A 19026-nucleotide genomic window follows, 5' to 3' on the forward strand; every position below is an offset into this window, starting at 1 on the left:
TCTGGTATTTGGTGACACATGGGTATACAGTGAGTACAGTAGGGGGCTGAGTACGCACCCCTGGAGGGCTCCAGTGTTGAGTGTTAGTGAGGATGAAATATTGTCCCCAATCTTCACTGATTGTGGCCTGTGGGTCAGGAAACTGAGGATCCAATTGCAGAGAGTGGGGCTTAGTCCAAGATCACTCCGTTTAGTAATTCAGTCTCGAGTGGGTAATAGTGTTGAAGGCTGAACTGTAGTCAATGAGTAGGATTCTTACGTTCTTACTAAAACTGTATTCACTTACAGGATCCATATCCCTCTATTCCCTTTCTATTCATGTATTCGTCCAGGTGCTTCTTGAATGCTGCTATTGTGGCTGCTTCCACTAACTCCTCTATAGACAGGCAGGACGCTGGAAGAACACAGCAAGCCAGGCAACATCAGGAGGTGGAGAAGTCGACATTTCGGGTCCAGACATTCACCATCCTTTACGTGAAAAACATGCCTTGGCTCCTAGTAAACCTTTTCTGTATCCTCTCCAAAGCATCCACATCCGTCTGGTAGTGTGGTGACCAAAACTGTCTGCAATAGTCCAAGTGTGGCCTAACTAAAGTTCAAAAAGCTGCAGCATAACTTGTCTATCCTTATAGTCAGTGCCCCTTCCAACTAATTGGAGATGCCGGTGTTGGACTGGGGTGAACAAAATTAAAAATCACACAACACCAGGTTATAGTCCAACAGGTTTAATTGGAAGCACACTAGCTTTCAGAGCGTCGCTCCTTCATCAGGTGATAGTGGAGGGCTCAATCGTAACACAGAATTTATAGCAAAAATTTACAGTGTGATGTAACTGAAATTATACATTGAAAAATCGATTGTCTGTTAAGCCTTTCATCTGTTAGAATACAGTGATAGTTTCACTTCTTAAATCACAAAACTTTTTTTAAAAAGTTGCATTCTTGGGTTAGCTGTTAACAATGGTGATAGCTAAACAATATGTTGAAGGTGTTAGCCCCCTGTGTTCTCTGTCTATGACCTGATGTTTAGATTGATTCTAATCTAAAAAATGAGATAACAGAGTTTTACATGAATGCATGCAGTTTTTGAGCAAAGTGCAATGTAACTCTGCAAGTACAAATTCACCGCACAAAATATATGTGTGCATGTGGGTCTTTGTCTGTCTGTCTGTGTGTGTCTGTCTGTCTGGGGTGGGGGTTGTGAGTGTGAGAAGGTGTATGTGTGTGTGTGTAGTGACTGCAAAGTGTCTTAAGTCTGTGAGGGGGTGCATGTGTGAGTGTGGGAGTGTGTGTGTCTGTAAGGGTGTGTGTGGGTGTCTGTGTGCGCGTCTGTGTGTATGTGTGTCCATGTGTATGTGTGTATAGGAGTGCCTGTGTGTGTGTGAGAGTGTGTGTGTGTAGTGCAATGGTGATCACCTGTAGTGTGACATGAACCCAAGGTCCCAGTTGAGTCCCTCCCTATGGGTACCGAACTTAGCTATCAGCCTCTGCTCGGCCACTTTTCTCTGCTGCCTGTCCCGAAGTCCACCCTGGAGGATGGTCACACGAAGATCCGAGGCTGAATGTCCTGGACCACTGAAGTGTTCCCCAACTGGGAGGGAACCCTCCTGTCTGTTGATTGTTGTGCGTTGCCCATTCATCCGTTGTCGTAGCCTTTGCTCGGTTTCCCCAATGTACCATGCCACAGGGCATCCTTGCCTGCAACGTATAAGATAGACAACGTTGGCTGAGTCACATGAGTACATGCCATGTACAAGGTGGGATGTGTTCCCATGCGTAATAGTGGTATCTATGTCCACACTCTGGCATGTCTTGCAGTGCCTACCCTGACAGGGTTGTAAGGAGCTGTCCTGACAGCCAGGCAGCTTGCTATGAATAACAATCTGTTTGCGGTTTGGCGGTTGTTTAAAGGCAAGTAGTGGTGGTGTGGGGAAGGTCTTGGCGAGGTGCTCATCCTCATTGATAATGTGTTGCAGGTCACGAAAAACATGGTGTAATTTTTCAGCTCCTGGGAAGTACTGAACAACGAAGGGTACCCTGTCAGTTGCAGCACGTGTCTGTCTCCTGAGGTCATTACAGTTCCTTGCTGTGGCACGTTGGAACTGGCGGTCGATGAGTTGAGCATCATACCCCATTCTTGTGAGGGCATCCTTGAGTACTTCCAGGTGTTCGTCACGTTCCTCCTCATCTGAGCAGATCCGGTGTATGTGTAGGGCGTGTCCATAGGGGATGGCTGTTTTAATATGTTTTGGGTGGAAGCTGGAGAAGTGTAGCATTGTGAGGTTGTCTGTGGGTTTGTGGTAGAGTGTGGTGCTGAGGTGTCCATCCTTGATGGAGACGCATGTGTCCAAGATTGAGACAGATAGTCGAGAGTAGTCCATGGTGAGTTTGATGGTGGGATGAAACTTGTTGATGTCACTGTTTAGTTTTGTCAGTTACTCCTTGCCATGGGTCCAGAGGAAGAAAATGTCATCAATGTACCTGGTGTACAATGTCGGTTGGAGATCCTGCCTAGAGAAGAAGTCTTGTTCGAACCTGTGCATAAAAATGTTGGCATATTGGGGTGCAAATTTGGTCCCCATGGCTGTTCCGTGTGTCTGAATGAAGAACTGGTTGTCAAATGTGAAGATGTTGTGATCGAGGATAAAGCGGATGAGTTGCAGGATGGTGTTTGGAGTTTGGCAGTTGTTGGTTGTTGAGTACTGAGGCTGTTGCCGCGATGCAATCATTGTGGGGGATGCTGGTTGTAGAGTGTGGAAACGTCCATTGTGACGAGGAATGTTCCCGGATCGACTGGTCCGTGGGTGCTGAGTTTCTGTAAGAAATCCTTGGTGTCGCGACAGAAGCCTTCCAATGAAGGCAGGCATGGCATAGGCCTTTTTTTACTACCTTATCTACCTGCGCTGCCACCTTCAGTGATCTGTGGATTTGCACACTCAGATCCCTCTGCATATCAATACTTCAGCTTTATCTGTTGCACTAATGTTTTGAGCACCCCCTTCAATGGGAGTGGGAATATTTGTGGATCTCCTCCAGTGAGTTTTTTAATTGTCTACCACCATTAAATCCTGGATGTTGTGACACTGCAGATCTCAGATCTGATTCAATGGTTGCATAATTTCTTCTCTCTGTCACTCCCTGCTTATACTGTTTGACATGCAAGTAGTCTTCTTTTGTACATTCACCAGGTTTACACCTCATTTTTAGGTATGCCTCGTGCTGCTGCTGAATGTCCTCCTGAATACTTCAATAAACTAGTCAGCATGACTCTGTGCAGGGGAGGTCTTGTTTCTCAAATTTGGTTGAATTTTTTCAAAAGCGATGAAGATGATTGATGAAGGTAGCGTAATCGACATGGACATTACTAAAGCATGGTCGGCTGGTCCAGATGGTTAAGTAACGTAGGATGCATGGTGAGTTGGTCAGTTGGATGCAAAGTTGGCTTGTTGGAAAGTTGGAGGGAAGATATGGCAGATGGAGTTTGATCTGGTCCAGTGTAAGGTGATGCATTTTTGGGGATCAAGAGGAAAGTAAACAGTAAATGGCAGGACACTCGGGAGCAATGATAATGTAGAACAATCTAGATATCCAAGCAGCATTCTGGTGTCTTGGTTTTGAATCCTACCATGGCATGCAGGTACAGCAGGTAGTGAAGAAGGCTAATAGCATGCTGGCCTTCATAACAAGAGGGATTGAGTATAGAAGCAAAGAGGTTCTTCTGCAGCTGTACAGGGCCCTGGTGAGACCACACCTAGAGTACTGTGTGCAGTTCTGGTCTCCAAATTTGAGGAAAGACATTCTGGCTATTTAGGGAGTGCAGCGTAGGTTCATGAGGTCAATTCCTGGAATGGCAGGATTACCTTACACTGAAAGACTGGAGTGACTGGGCTTGTATACCCTTGAGTTTAGAAGACTGAGAGGTGATCTGATTGAGACATATAAGATTATTAAAGGATTCGACACTCTGGAGGCAGGAAACATGTTTCCGCTGATGGGTGAGTGCCGAACCAGAGGATACAGCTTAAAAATACGGGGTAGACCATTTAGGACAGAGATGAGGAGAAACTTCTTCACCCAGAGAGTGGTGGCTGTGTGGAATGCTCTGCCCCAGAGGGCAGTAGAGGCCCAGTCTCAGGATTCATTTAAGAAAGAGTTGGATAGAGCTCTCAAGGATTGTGGAATCAAGGGTTATGGAGATAAGGCAGGAACAGGATACTGATGAAGGATGATCAGCCATGATCATAATGAATGGTTGTGCAGGCTCGAAGGACAGAATGGCCTACTCCTGCACCTATTGTCTATTGTCTATTGGCACATGGTGGAATTTAAATGCAATAATAATCTAGAAATTATGGTCTAATGATGATAATGAAATCTTTGCTAAACGTCATGGAAAACCCATCTGGTTCACTGAAGCCAAAAGAGAAAATGCTGGAAAATCTCAGCAGGTCTGCCAGCATCTGTTATGAGAGAAAAAAGCTGACGTTTCAAGTCTAACTGACCCTTTCTCAAAGCTATGACAAAGGGTCAGTTAGACTCGAAACGTCAGCTCTTTTCTCTCCTTACAGATGCTGCCAGACCTGCTGAGATTTTTCAGCATTTTCTCTTTTGGTTTCAGATTCCAGCATCCGCAGTAATTTGCTTTTATCTATCTGGTTCGCTAATGTCCATTAGAGAAGGAAATCTGCCATCTTTACTTAGTCTGGCCGACATGTGACTCCAGACCCACAGCCATGTGGCTGGCTCTTAACAGCCCTCTGGGCAGTTAGGGATAGGTAATAAATGCTGATCCAGTGATGTCCACATCCAGAGGGATCTTTGGATGCAAGTCCATAGCTTTCTGAAAGTGGCAAGACAAATGAATAACGTGGTAAAGAAGGCACACAGCATGCTTGCTTTCATTGGTCAGGGCATTGAGCATAAAAGTTGACAAGTCCTGTTGCAATTGTATAAAAGTTTAGTTCAGCCACATCTGAATAATGTGTGTCGTTCTTTCTAGGAAGGATGTGCAGGCTTTGGAGAGGGTGCAAAAGAGGTTTACCAGGATGTTGCCTGGATTGGGAATGCATTAAAATGAGGAGAGGTTGGACAAACTTGGATTATTTTTATATAGTCAGAGGCTGAAAAGTGACCTGATGGAAGTATATAAAATGATGAGAGACATGGATATGGTTTCCCAAGGCGAATACATCAAATACTAGGTTTAAGGTGAGACAGGGAAAATTTAAAAGCAGATTTTTTTACACAGAGGGTGGCAGGTGCCTGGATTGTGCTACCAATGGATTGGTGTTATGGACCAGGTCAGACCCCCTCAAAATATTTTAAGAAGGTAGCCTAGACCCTCTTAGGCCACCATTTTTCAGGAGGAGTGAGAGAGAGAGAGAGAGAACCAGGGGCTGCCGGGAAGATGTGCTTCCCACTTAAAAGGGACTTACCTCGAGCGTCAGCAGCCTTCATTTGCAGCAGCGGTAAGAGTGAAGGGCTGAGTGGGAGCATTCGAATTGCGCACTGGGAAGGTGAGTGAACTGATGTATTTGGGTAGTAGCTGAACTCGAGACACTACACGTGTAGTGTCTCCCGCTTGTCTTCCTCCTGTAACCAAAACAAAAGAGCTCTGTGGTGTGTTGATAAGGTAAGGATTTCTACTTCATTTTTTCATCAAGTAATTGGTAAAAACTTCTTTTATTTCTTTTCTTGTTTATGTAATTAAGCTTAAGATTAAAAATGGCAGGAGATCTCAGACCCATGTTTTGCTCCTCTTGCTCAGTGTGGGAGCTCAGGGACACAGCTTCCTTCAGGTGCAACAAGTGTGTCCAGCTGCAGCTCTTGTGAGACCGCATGACGGCTCTGGACCTGCAGACGCACTCACTTTGGAGAATACGTGATGCTGAGATGGTCGTGGATAGCATATTTAGTGAATTGGTCACACTGCAGATTAGGATTGCTGAGGGAAAAAAGGAATGGGTGACCAAAAGGCAGAGAAAGAGCAGGAAGGCAGTGCAGGCGTCCCTTGCGGTCATCTCCTTCCAAAACAGGTATACTGTTTTGGATAATAACTGGCTCTGCTGTTCAGAAGGGCAGGAAGAAGAGTAAAAGGGCTATAGTCATGTAAGGGGAGTTGATGGGCAGTTTTGTGGTTGAAAACAAGACTCCAGAATGGTATGTTGCTTCCTAGGTGCACAGGTCAGGGATGACTCAGATTGGCTGCAGAACATTCTCAACGGGGAGGGTGAACAACCAGTTGTCATGGTGCATATAGGCACCATTGATATAGGTAGAAAAAAAAACAAGATGAGGTCCTACAAGCTGAATTTGGTGAATTAGGAGCCAAGTTAAAAAGTAGGACCTCAAAGGTAGTAATCTCAGGATTGCTACCAGTATCCACGCACTAGTCAGAGTAGAAATGAAATAAATAGGCAGGGTGAATGCGTGGCTTGAGAGATGGTGCAGGAGAGAGGGTTTCAGATTTTTGGGACATGAGGACCTGTTCTGGGGGAGGTGGGGATATTACAAATTGGACGGTCTATACCTGGGCCGGACTGGAACCAATGACCTTGGGGGCGGTTTTGCTAATGCTGTTGTAATGGATTTAAACTAATGTGGCAGGGGATGGGAAGCAAATGAGGAGGTTAGTGGACAGTAAGGAGGTAGTAACTGAAGCCTGTAAGGAACTACAAATGGAGTCAGCGTGACTAAGGGGAATAGTAGGCAGGGAGCAGATGATGAACACATAGGGACTGGTGGTCTGAGGTGCATTTGTTTTAATGCAAGAAGTGTAGTAGGTAAGGCAGATGAACTTAGGGCTTGGATTAGTACCTGGGAGTATGATGTTATTATTATTACTGACTTAGTTGAAGGAAGGACATGATTGGCAACTAAATATCCCAGGGTATCAATGCTTCAAATAGGATAGAGAAGGAGGTAAAAGGGGTGGAGGAGTTGCATTACTGCTCAAAGGAGATATCACAGCCATGCTGAAGGAGGGCACAATGCAGGACTCGAGCAGTGAGGCAATATGGGCAGAGCTCAGAAATAGAAAGGGTGTGGTAACAATGTTGGGGCTGTACCACAGGCCTCCCGACAGCGAGCGTGAGATAGAGGTACAAATATGTAAACAGATTATGGAAAGATGTAGAAGCAACAGGGTGGTCGTGATAGGAGATTTTAATTTTTGTAGAATTAACTGGGATTCACTTCGTGTTAGAGGTCCAGATGGAGTAGAATTTGTAAAGGGCATCCAGCAGGATTTTCTAGAGCAGTATGTAAATAATCCAACTTGGGAAGGGGCCATACTGGACCCGGGGTTGGGAATGAGCCTGGCCAGATGGTTGAAGTTTCAGTAGGGATTACTTTGGGAATAGTGATCACATTTACATAAGTTTTAGAACACTCATGGGCAAAGATGAGAATTGTCCTAAAGGAAGAATGCTAAACTGGGGGAAGGCCAAGTATACCAAAATACAGCAGGAGCTAGGGAATGGCAACAGTTGTTTGAAGGTAAATCCACATTTGATATGCGGTAGTCCTTTAAAGAGAGGTTGATTAGAGTTTGGGAAAATTATGTTCCTGTGAAAATGGCATAGAAATGGCAAGATTAAGGTACCATGGATTACAGGTGAAATTGTGAGACTAGCTAAGAGGGAAAAGGAAGCATATATAAGGATACGCGACTGAAGACAGATGAAGCTTTGGAAGAATATCGGGAATGTAGGATCAATCTAAAATGAGGAATTAAGAGGGCTGAAAGGGGTCATGAGATATCTTTAGCAAGCAGGGTTAAGGAAAATCTCAAACCTTTTATTCAAATATAAAGGAGTAAGAGGGTAACTAGAGAAGGGGTTGGCCCACTCAAGAACAAAGTAGGAAAATTATGTGTAGAGTCAGAGAAAATGGGCGAGATTCTTAATGAGTACTTTGCATCAGTATTCACCGAGGAGAGGGTCATGGCGGATGTTGAGGTTAGGGATAGATGTTTGATTACTCTAGGTCAGGTCGGCAAAAGGAGGGAGGAAGTATTGGGTATTCTGAAAGGCATTAAGGTGGACAGAGCCCCAGGTCTGGATGGGATCTATCCCAGGTTTCTGAGAGAAGCGAGAAAGGAAATAGCCGAGGCCTTAACAGATATCTTTGCAGCATTCTTAAACACAGGTGAGGTCCTGGAGGACTGGAAAATTGCTAATGTTGTCTCCTTGTTTAAGGAGGGTAGCAGAGATAATCCAGGTAATTATAGACCAATAGAACAATACAGTGCACAACAGGCCCTTTGGCCCTCAATGTTGCGCCGACCTGTGAACTATTCTCAGCTCGTCCCCCTACACTGTCCCATCATCATCCATGTGCTTAACCAAGGATTGTTTAAATCTCCCTAATGTGGCTGAGTTAACTACATTGGCAGGCAGGACATTTCACGCCCTTACCACTCTCTGAGTAAAGAACCTGCTTCTGACATTTGTCTTAAATCTATCACCCCTCAATTTGTAATTATGTCCCCTCGTACACGCTGACATCATTATCCTAGGAAAAGGACTTTCACTGTCCACCCTACCTAATCCTCTGATCATCTTGTATGTCTTTATCAAATCCCCTCTTAGCCTTCTTCTTTTCAATGAGAACAGACCTAAGTTTCTCAGCCTTTTCTCATAAGACCTTCCCTTCAGACCAGGCAACATTCTGTTAAGTCTCCTCTGCACCTTTTCCAATGCTTCCACATTGTTCCCGAAATATGGCGAACAGAACTGTACACAATTTTCCAAGTGTGGCCACACTAGCGTACTTTGTATAGTTACAGCATGATATTGCGGCTCCGGAACTTAATCCCTCTACGAATGAATCCTAACACACCGTATGCCTTCTTAACCTCATTATCAACCTGGGTGGCAACTTTCAGGGATCTTTGTACATGGACATCAAGATCCCTCTGCACCCAGTACTCTGCCTTCCTGTTATTCTTCCCAAAGTGCATCACCTCACATTTAGCTGCAATGAACTCCATTTGCCATCTCTCAGCCCAATTCTGCAGTTTATCCAAGTCCCCCTGCAACCTGTAACATTCTTCCAAACTGTTCACTACTCCACCGACTTTAGTTTCATCTGCAAATTTACTAATCCATCCACATATGCCTGCATCTAAGTCATTTATAAAAATGACAAACAGCAGTGGTCCAAAAACAGATCCTTGTGGCACACCACTAGTAACCGGACTCCAGCTGAATATTTTCCATCAACCAACACTCGCTGCCTTCTTTCAGAAAGCCAGTTTCTAATCCAAACTGCTAAATCACCCTCAATCCCATGCCTCTGCATTTTCTCTCAGAAACCTGGGATAGATCCCATCCAGACCTGGGGCTCTGTCCACCTTAATGCCTTTAAGAATACCCAACACTTCCTCCCTCCTTGTGCCGACCTGACCTAGAGAAATCAAACATCTATCCCTAACCTCAACATCCGCCATGTCCCTCTCCTCAGTGAATACTGATGCAAAGTACTCATTAAGAATCTCGCCCATTTTCTCTGACTCCACACATAACTTTCCTCCTACCATGTGGAACCTTATCAAAGGCTTTACTGAAGTCCAAGTATACCACGTCAACTGCCCTACCCTCATCTACATGCTTGGTCACCTTCTCAAAAAATGCAATGAGGTTTGTGAGACACGTCCTGCCCTTGACAAAACCATGTTGACTATCTGAAATCAAATTGTTGCTTGCTGGATGATTGTAAATCTTATCTCTTATAATTCTTTCCAAAACCTTTCCTACAACACAAGTAAGTCTCACTGGTCTATAATTACCTGGGTCAACTTTACTACCCTTCTTGAACAAGGGCACAACATTTGCAATCCTCCAGTCCTCTGGTGCTAATCCTGTAGACAATGACAACTCAAATATCAAAGCCAAAGACTCTGCTATCTCCTCCCTAGCTTCCCAGAGAGTCCTCGGATAAATTCCATCCGGTTTAGGGGACTTGTCTACTTTCACTCCTTCTGAATTGATAACACCTGTTCGTAACTAACCTCGATCCTTTCTAGTCTAATATCTGGTATCTCATTGTTCTCCTCTACAATATTCTCCTTTTCCTGAGTGAAAACTGATGAGAAATGTTTGTTTAGCATCTCTCCAATCTCCACAGGGTCCACACTCAACTTCCCACTTCTGTCTTTGATTGGTCCTATTCCTATCCTAGTCATCCTTTTATTCCTCACATACGTATAGAAAGCTTTAGGGTTCTCCTTTATTCTATTTGCTAAAGACTGCTCATGTCCTCTCTTTGCTCTTCTTAACTCTCTTTAAATCCTTCCTAGCTGATCTGTAACTCTCCATCGCCTCATATGAACCATCTTGCCTCATCAACACATAAGTCTCCTTCTTCTGCTTAACAAGAGATGCAATTTCTGTAGTAAACCACGGTTCCCTTACCTTATCACTTCCTCCCTGCCTGACAGGGACATACCTATCAAGGAAACTTGAAAGGGTTCAGAAAAGATTTACAAGAATGTTGCCAGGGTTGGAAGATTTGAGTTATGGGGAGAGGCTGAACAGGCTCGGGCTGTTTTTCCTTGAGCATTGGAGGCTGAGGGGGTGGCCTTATAGAGGTTTACAAAATTATGAGGGGCATGGATAGGATAAATAGACAAAGTCTTTTCCTGGGGGTGGGGGAGTCCAGAACTAGAGGGCATAGGTTTAGGGTGAGAGGGGAAAGATATGGGATATGGGCCGGGTGCTGGCAGGTGGGACTAGATCGGGTTGGGATATCTGGTTGGCATGGAAGGGTTGGACCGAAGGGTCGGTTTCCATGCTGTACATCTCTATGACTCTATGACACGCAATATCTGTTCCTTAAACCAGCTCCACATTTCCATTGTCTGCATCCCATTCATTTTGCTATCCCATTCTATGCATCCTAATTCTTGCCTAATTGCATTATAATTGCCTTTGCCCCCATCGCTAACTCTTGACCTGTGGCATGTACATATCCCTTTCTATCACTAAACTAAACGTAACTGAATTATGGTCACTTTCTCCAAAGTGTTCACCTACAAATAAATCAAATACCTGGCCTTGTTCGTTACCAAGCACCAGATCCAGTGGGGCTTCCCCTCTTGTCGGCCCTTCGACATACTGTGTCAGGAAACCCTCCTGAACACATTGGACAAAAACTGATCCATCCGATGTACTAGAGTTATAGCATTTCCAGTCAATGTTGGGGAAGTTAAAGACCCCATAATGACCACCTTGTTCCTTTCACTCCTACCCAGAATAATTTTGCCAATCCTTTCTTCCACCTCCCTGGAACTCTGCAGCCTGACCTCTCCTCTCCTGTTTCTAACCTCAGCCCACAATACCTCAGTAAACGAGTCCTCATCAAAAGTTCTTTCAGCCAGGGTTATACTATCCTTGACTAACAAGGCCACACCTCCCCCTCTTTTACCACCTTACCTGTTCTTAATGAAAGATCTAAACCCTGGAACCTGCAATATCCATTCCTCACCTTGCTCTATCCATGTCTCCGAAATGGCCACAACATCGAAGTCCCAGATATCTATCCATGCTGCAAGGTCACCTACCTTATTTCAGATACTTCTGGCGTTGAAGTAGACACACTTCAAACCAAGCAAAAATGAGGACTGCAGATGCTAGAGATCAGAGTCTAGATTAGAGTGGTGCTGGAAATGCACAACAGGTCGGGCAGCATCCATGGAGTAGGAAAATCGACGTTTCAGGCAGAAGCCCTTCATAACCCTAACCCTTCCGTCCTGATGAAGGGTTTCTGCCCTGAAACATCGATTTTCCTACTCCTCGGATGCTGCCTGACCTGCTGTACTTTTCCAGCACGACTCTAATCTAGACACTTCAAACCAATTTGCTGTCTGCCAGCACATTCCTGTGACCCTGAAATCCTGTCCCTGTCCTCCCTACTCTCATCCTCTTGTGCACTGCAACTACACCTCAGGTTCCCATCCCCCTGCTGAGCTAGTTTAAACCCACCCGAATAGCACCAGCAAATTTCCCATCCAGGATATTTGTACCCCTCTGGTTCAAGTGAAGACCGTCCTGTTTGTACAGGTCCCACCTCCCCCAGAATGAACCCCAATTATCCAAGTACCTGAAACCCTCCCTCCTGCACCATCCTTGCAGCCACGTGTTCAGCTGATATCTCTCCCTATTCCTTGCCTCGCTATCACGTGGCACAGGTAACAAACCAGAAATAACAACTCTGGTGAAACTGACGTAAGTGGTAGGGAAGCTGCTGGAGAAGATACTGAGGGATAGGATATATTCCCATTTGGAAGGAGATAAGCTTATCAGTGATAGGCAGCATGATTTTGTGCAGGGAAGGTCATATCTTACCAATTTAATAAAACTCTTTGAGGAAGTGACAAAGTTGATTGATGAGGGAAGGTCTGTAGATGTCATATACATGGACTTCAGTAAGGCAATTGATAAGGTTCCCCGTGGTAGATTGATGGAGAAAGTGAAGCCACATGGGGTCCAGGGTGTACTAGCTACATGGATAGAGAACTGGCTGGGCAACAGGAGACAGAGTAGTAGTGGAAGGGAGTTTCTCAAAATGGAGACCTGTGACCAGTGGTGTCCCACAGGGATCCGTGCTAGGGCCACTGTTGTTTGTGATATACATAAAATGATTTGGAGGAAGTAATAGGTGGTCTGATTAGCAAATTTGCTGATGACACTAAGATTGGTGGAGTAGCACATAGTGAAGGGGACTGTCAGAGAATACAGCAGAATATAGATAGATAGGAGAGTTGGGCAGAGAAACGGCAGGTGAAGTTCAATCTGGGCAAATGCAAGGTGATGTATTTTGGACGATCCAATTCAAGAGCAAACTATATAATAAATGGAAAAGTCCTGGGGAAAGTTGATGTACAGAGAGATCTGGGTGTTCAGGTCCATTGTTTCCTGAAGGTGGCAATGCAAGTCAATAGAGTGGTCAAGAAGGCATACGGTGTGCTTTCCTTCATCAGAAGGGGTATTGAGTACATTGGTTCAGCCACATTTGGAATACTGCCTACAGTTCTTGTCGCCACATTACCAAAAGGATGTGAATGCTTCGAAGAGAGTGCAGAGGAGGTTCACCAAGATGTTGCCTGGTATGGAGGGTGCTAACTATGAAGAGAGGTTGAGTAGATTAGGTTGATTTTCATTAGAAAGACGGAGGTTGAGGGGGGGGACCTGATTGAGGTCGACAAAATCATGAGAGGTGCAGACAAGGTGGATAGCAAGAAGCTTTTTCCCAGACTGAGGGACTCAATTACTCGGGGTCACGAGTTCAAAGTAAGAGAGGAAACGTCTAGGGACATATGCGTGGAAAGTCCTTTACGCAGAGGGTGATGGGTGCCTGGAGTGCATTGCCAGTGGAGGTGGTAGAGATGGGCACAATAGCATCATTTAAGATGTTTCTAGACAGACATATGAATGGGCAGGGAGCAAAGGGATACAGGCCCTTAGAAAATAGGTTACAGGTTTAGATAGAGGATCTGGATTGGCGCAGGCTTGGAGGGACGAAGGGCCTGTCCTTGTGTTGTAATTTTCTTTGTTCTAACATTTTTTATTTTATAGGCAGATGTGAACTGGGTGTTCCAGGTGTAATGCAACTGGTCAAACCACTCGGCTTTAAATAAAACAGAATTTACTTAAACACTACAGTTGAATCATGAACAAAAGAAAGCAAAATTTAGAATAACTTAGAATAAAAGGGTTTTTACAAATATATTAGGGGCAAAAGGGTAACTAGGGAGAAAATAGGGCCCTTCAAAGATCAGCAAGGTAGCCTTTGTGTGGAGCCGCAGGAGATGGGGCAGATATTAAACAAGTATTTTGCATCAGTATTTACTGTGGAAAAGTCCATATTACAGAGGAGGGAGTGCTGGATGTCTTGAAACACATAAAGCTGGATAAATCCCCAGGACCTGATCAGGTATACCCTAGAACTCTGTAGGAAGCTAGGGAAGTGATTGCTGGGCCTCTTGCTGAGATATTTGTATTATCGATAGTCACAGGTGAGGTGCTGGAAGAATGAAGGTTGGCTAACGTGGTGCCACTATTTAAGAAAGGTGGTAAGGGCCAGCCAGGGAACTATAGAAAAGTGAGCCTGACTTTGGTTGTGGGCAAGTTGTTGGAGGGAATCTTGAGGAACAGGATGTACATGTATTTGGAAAGGCAAGGACTGATTAGGGATAGTCAACATGATTTTATACATGGGAAATCATGTCTCACAAACTTGATTGAGTTTTTTGAAGAAGTAACAAAAAGGGCAGAGTGGTAGATCTGATCTATATGGACTTTGACAAGGTTCTCCATGGGAGACTGGTGAGCAAGGTTAGATCTCACGGAATAAAGGGAGAATGAGCCATTTGGATACAGAACTGGCTCAGAGGTAGAAGGCAGAGGGTGGCGGTGGAGGGTTGTTTTTCAGACTGGAGGCCTGTGACCAGTGGAGTGCCACAAGGATCGGTGCTGGGTCCACTACTTTTTGTCATTTACATAAATGATTTGGATGCGAGCATCAAAGGTACAGTTAGTAAGTTTGCTGATGACACCAAAATTAGAGGTGTGGACAGTGAAGAAGGTTACCTCAGATTACAATGGGATCTTGACCAGATGGGCCAATGGGCTGAGAAGTGGCAGATGGAGTTTCATTTAGATAAACGTGAGGTGCTGCATTTTGGAAAGCAAATCTTAGCAGGACTTAATGGTAAGGTCCTAGGGAGTGTTGCTGAACAAAGAGACCTTGGAGTGCAGGTTCATAGCTCCTTGAAAGTGGAGTTGCAGGTAGATAGGATAGTGAAGAAGGTGTTTGGTATGCTTTCCTTTCTTGGTCAGAGTATTGAGTACAGGAGTTGGGAGGTCATGTTGTGGCTGTACAGGACATTGGTTAGGCCACTGTTGGAATATTGCGTGCAATTCTGGTCTCCTTCCTATTGGAAGGATGTTGTTAAACTTGAAAGGGTTCAGAAAAGATTTACAAGGACGTTGCCAGGGTTGGAGGATTTGAGCTATAGGGAGAGGCTGAACAGGCTGGAGCTGTTTTCCCTGGAGTGTTGGAGGCTGAGGGATATCTGAGCCTCAATAAGGTCAGATAAAGACCTCAAAGACCTTATTGAGGTTTATAAAATCACGAGAGGCATGGATAAGATAAATAGACCAAGTCTTTTCCTTAGGGTGGTGAAGTCCAGAACTAGAGGGTGTAGGTTTAGGGTGAGAGGGGAAAGACATAAAAGAGACCTCAGAGGCAACCTTTTCATGCAGAGGGTGATACGTGTATGGAATGAGCTGCCAGAGGAAGTGGTGGAGGCTAGTACAATTGCAACATTTAAGAGGCATTTGGATGGGTATATGAATAGGAAAACTTTGGAGGGATATGGGCTAGGTGCTGGTAGGTGGGACTAGATTAGGTTGGGATATCTGATCGGCATGGACGAGTTGGACCAAAGGGTCTGTTTCCGTGCTGTACATCTCTATGGCTCTATGACTCGAACTTAACTACTGGAAAACCTAACTGACCCAATACAGTAACTATGATGTAACTGTTCTGGGGAGATCCAAGATGGCGGCGAGCTGAGAAGATTGCACTGCAAGCTTCATGTCACAGCACAAGCAGGACAAACCTTTAACCCGCCCAACTCAGGCCATCTTGATATCTTAGGACTCCAGAAAGATTGTGGAGTCCCAAGAAACTTCTAAAAATTAAACTCACCTGTGTTTCCAGCCGTCCAGAGATGCCAAAAAAGGGAGGCCGGGTCTGCAATTCAGCCTGCAGGATCCTCAGAGCCAAATACTTTCCAGGCTCTAGTGAATGAGCTCTCGAAATCTTGCGAGATGCTGGGGAAACAGATTGAAGAGAAGCTGGCTCCAATCTCTCTCATGCTGCAGAAGCAAGAGGAGCAGCTGAAGACCTGGAGAAGAGGATAGATGAGGTGGAGCACAGGGTCACAGTCGTGGAAGCTGATGCCAGTTCATCCAAGGATTGGATCCAGGTCCGTAATTTGCGTGAGCAAGTGGACGATCTTGAGAACAGGGGCAGGAGAAAAAAACATTTGGATCATTGGTCTGCCTGAGGGTAAGGAAGGTGAGCGGCCTGCATAATTTAGATTAGATTAGATTACATTCCCTATGGTGTGGAAACAGGCCCTTTGGCCCAACCAGTCCACACCGACCTTCCGAAGAGTAACGCACCCAGACCCATTTCCCTCTAACTAATGCACCTAACACTATGGACAATTTAGCATGGCCAGTTCACCTGACCTGCACATCTTTGGATTGTGAGAGGAAACCGGAGCACCCGGAGAAAACCCACGCAGACACGGGGAGAACGTACAAACTCCACACAGACAGTTGCCCGAGGCTGGAATCGAAGCTGGGACCCTGGTGCTGTGAGGCAGCCAAAATTCCTTGACTTGGAGGCTGCAATGAGAGGATTGAAGATAGAGAGGGCTCACCGGGTTGCAGTGCGGAGATTGGGTCTGGGTCAACGTCCTCGTCCTCTTCTGGTGCAGTTCAATCATTACTGGGATAAGGAGATAGTCATGGAGTCTTCCAGAGTCCAGGGGAAGGATCTGAAAGCCCTAATTTATGAGGACTCTAAGATCATGTTCTTTCAGGACTTCTCAGTGGTGGTGATCCAGAAAAGAAAATCTTGTGATGGTGTCAAGAGAAGACTGAGGGAACTTGGGATTCAGTACTCCCTGAAATATTCAGCAGTGCTTCAGGACACCTTAGATGGATCCATACATCTCTTTGACACTTCAGAGAAGGCAAGAAACTTTGTGGACAAACTAACCTAATTTGAACAGTGTTGTTTGGGTATGTGTTTATCATTCTGTAAAAGAAACGGAGGAAATCCGGCTGGAGCTTTATCTTTTTTTCCCCTCTATTGATAATAATTTGGTTTAAGCTATGTTTGGCGGCAGTTGAGATGTACATTTTCAATTTCTAAGTTAGGATATACCAAAGGATGGGTGGGGTATTTATTCCCCTTATTTATAAAAAAGTATTTTTATGCATATTGGTATTCTATGGGGTGTTTATCCTCTTCTGCTTGTGTTTGTGGTGTGGCTGTAGCTGGGAGAAGTGAAGATGGCTGGGATGGTTAGATGCCTACTTATGGGCAGTTTGGGATGAGTATTTGCCACCTCTGGGCAGTGGGTGAGTTCCCCTACTCAGTGTAGTTGGTGCTTTACATGTTGGTTTGTTTTATAGTTTTTGTTGTTTTTTATTCTCAATAGTTTTGTAGGTTTGTTAAATGTAGTGGTTTTAGTTTATGTAGTTTTTATATTTGATGGTTTGTGCTTTATGGTTTGAGTTCCTTCTCTCTGGAATTTAAATGTTATTTCAGAAGATTATGGTTAAAGATTTGATTAAATGGTGTACCTGGAATATCAAGGGAAGTCATTTACCTATTAAGAGGAAGAAGGTACTTCTGAGTCTTAGAAAGGAGAAGATGGACATTGCTTTGGACACATTTGGATGGCAAGGACCATCTGAAATTACAGCAGAATGGCTTTGGCTGAGTTTATTTTTCATCATTTAATACCACAAGTAGGTGAGTGGCTATATTGGTTAGGAAAAATCTCCCATTTAAGTTGTTGGAGTGTGTTAAAGACACACACGGGAAGTTTGTAATTCTTAAAGCCTTGACAAATGGGGAAGAATATGGTGTTTTAAATGTTTTTGCCCTCCAGCTCATCCCCTTAAATTTCTGGTAGATGCTTTTTCGAAACTGATAAGTTTCGAGTCCCGGCAATCATTATAGGGGGAGATTTTAAATGTCTCATGGATCCCACAGTAAACAGGTTGCCCAAAGGTCCCTCGATACCCTCTGTACAAAGTTAGTGGATCTGTGTGGGGAGTTAGGGTTGATAGACGTCTGGAGATGTCTCCACCCTACAGGTAGGGATTTTACATTTTTCTCCAAGCCGCACAGATGTCACACATGGATTGATTTTTTTTCGACCCCTGCGGTAACCCTGGATCTGGGGACATCTTGTACGATTGGTAATATTACCATCTCTGATCATGCTCCAGTGTACCTTATGGTTAAAATTAAGGACATTACAGTGGGTTCGAGGTACTGGCAAATGGATCCCTTTATCCTCAAGGATAATAAGTTTGTGGAGTATTTCTCTAGGGAATTTCAGGCGTTCCTAGGCATCAACATAGGCTTGGTTGATAGCTCATCCATTCTCTGGGAAACTGCCAAAGCCTATGCTAGGGGGTTAGTTATTTCATATTCTGCCAGTAGGAAGTGGCAGAAGGGTGAGCAGCAATGTCTCCTTGAAGCACGGTTGAAGGCAGCCGAGAAGGCCTACTTTGACAGACCCTCTTTAGTCATACTACAGAGCATTATGGCACTGCGGTCTCCATTAAATTCCATGCTCATACAAATGGCAAAGAAGGAGCTGGCTTTTGCAAAGCAAAGGTTATACGAGCACGGTGACAAGCCAGGCAAATACTTAGCGTATCCTGCGAGAAAGAGGAGTGCCCCACAAGGTGATTAGGGAAGGGTCTGGGAACCTAACATGTGATTCTAAAAAGATTAATGTGGCGTTCCAGAGATTTTACTCTAAGTTATACCAATCTGAGGAGGGGCAGGCCAAAATGGAATCCTTTTTAGGGATCTGAAGCTCCTGGGTGTGACTGTTCCTAAGGGAGGAGGGAACAACAAGAGGAATTCTTTACTGAAGGTTGCAACTCCCATGGATTTGTGACTTGTGACTGCTACAGCTAAAATCAAACTAGAAAACCCTGAGCTGGGTGAACCGGCCACTCCCCCTTTCATTGTTAATTTAGACTCCTGGGCACCTCTGCTTTTACAACTTCCAAAAAACCCATGGACAAAATAACCTTTTTAAAGTGGCAGCATCATCACAGTGGTAGAAGTAGATATATCAGCAATGATGAAGAGGCATTGTCACAGGAACAGGCAGGGAATAGCAGGATATGGGCCAAGTGCAGGCAGGTTGGATTAGTTTATAATGGCATCATGGTCTGCACAGACATGATGGGCTGAA

At 44.7% G+C, this 19026-nt stretch overlaps 2 protein-coding genes across 4 annotated transcripts in view; one reads left to right on the top strand and one right to left on the bottom strand.

Annotated features, from left to right (window-relative positions):
* LOC140482523 (E3 ubiquitin-protein ligase MARCHF4-like) overlaps positions 1–19026 on the top strand; it is a 237426-nt gene that overhangs the window by 79687 nt on the left and 138713 nt on the right. The gene's annotated exons all lie outside the window — the stretch shown is intronic.
* LOC140482521 (uncharacterized) lies at positions 748–16035 on the bottom strand. Its single transcript, XM_072580074.1, has 3 exons — positions 15714–16035; positions 5435–5591; positions 748–3485 (listed from the first exon to the last, which is right to left on the bottom strand). The coding sequence occupies exon 3, from the start codon at positions 2378–2380 to the stop codon at positions 1412–1414; it is 969 nt and encodes a 322-aa protein (XP_072436175.1). The 5' UTR covers positions 2381–3485; positions 5435–5591; positions 15714–16035; the 3' UTR covers positions 748–1411.

The sequence above is a fragment of the Chiloscyllium punctatum genome, chromosome 10, assembly GCF_047496795.1.
Source record: "Chiloscyllium punctatum isolate Juve2018m chromosome 10, sChiPun1.3, whole genome shotgun sequence".
In the NCBI taxonomy this organism is placed as follows: domain Eukaryota; kingdom Metazoa; phylum Chordata; class Chondrichthyes; order Orectolobiformes; family Hemiscylliidae; genus Chiloscyllium; species Chiloscyllium punctatum.

Excerpts from the sequence above, each read along its gene's own strand:
- LOC140482521 (XM_072580074.1), bottom strand. The coding sequence starts at position 2,380 with ATGGACTACTCTCGACTATCTGTCTCAATCTTGGACACATGCGTCTCC.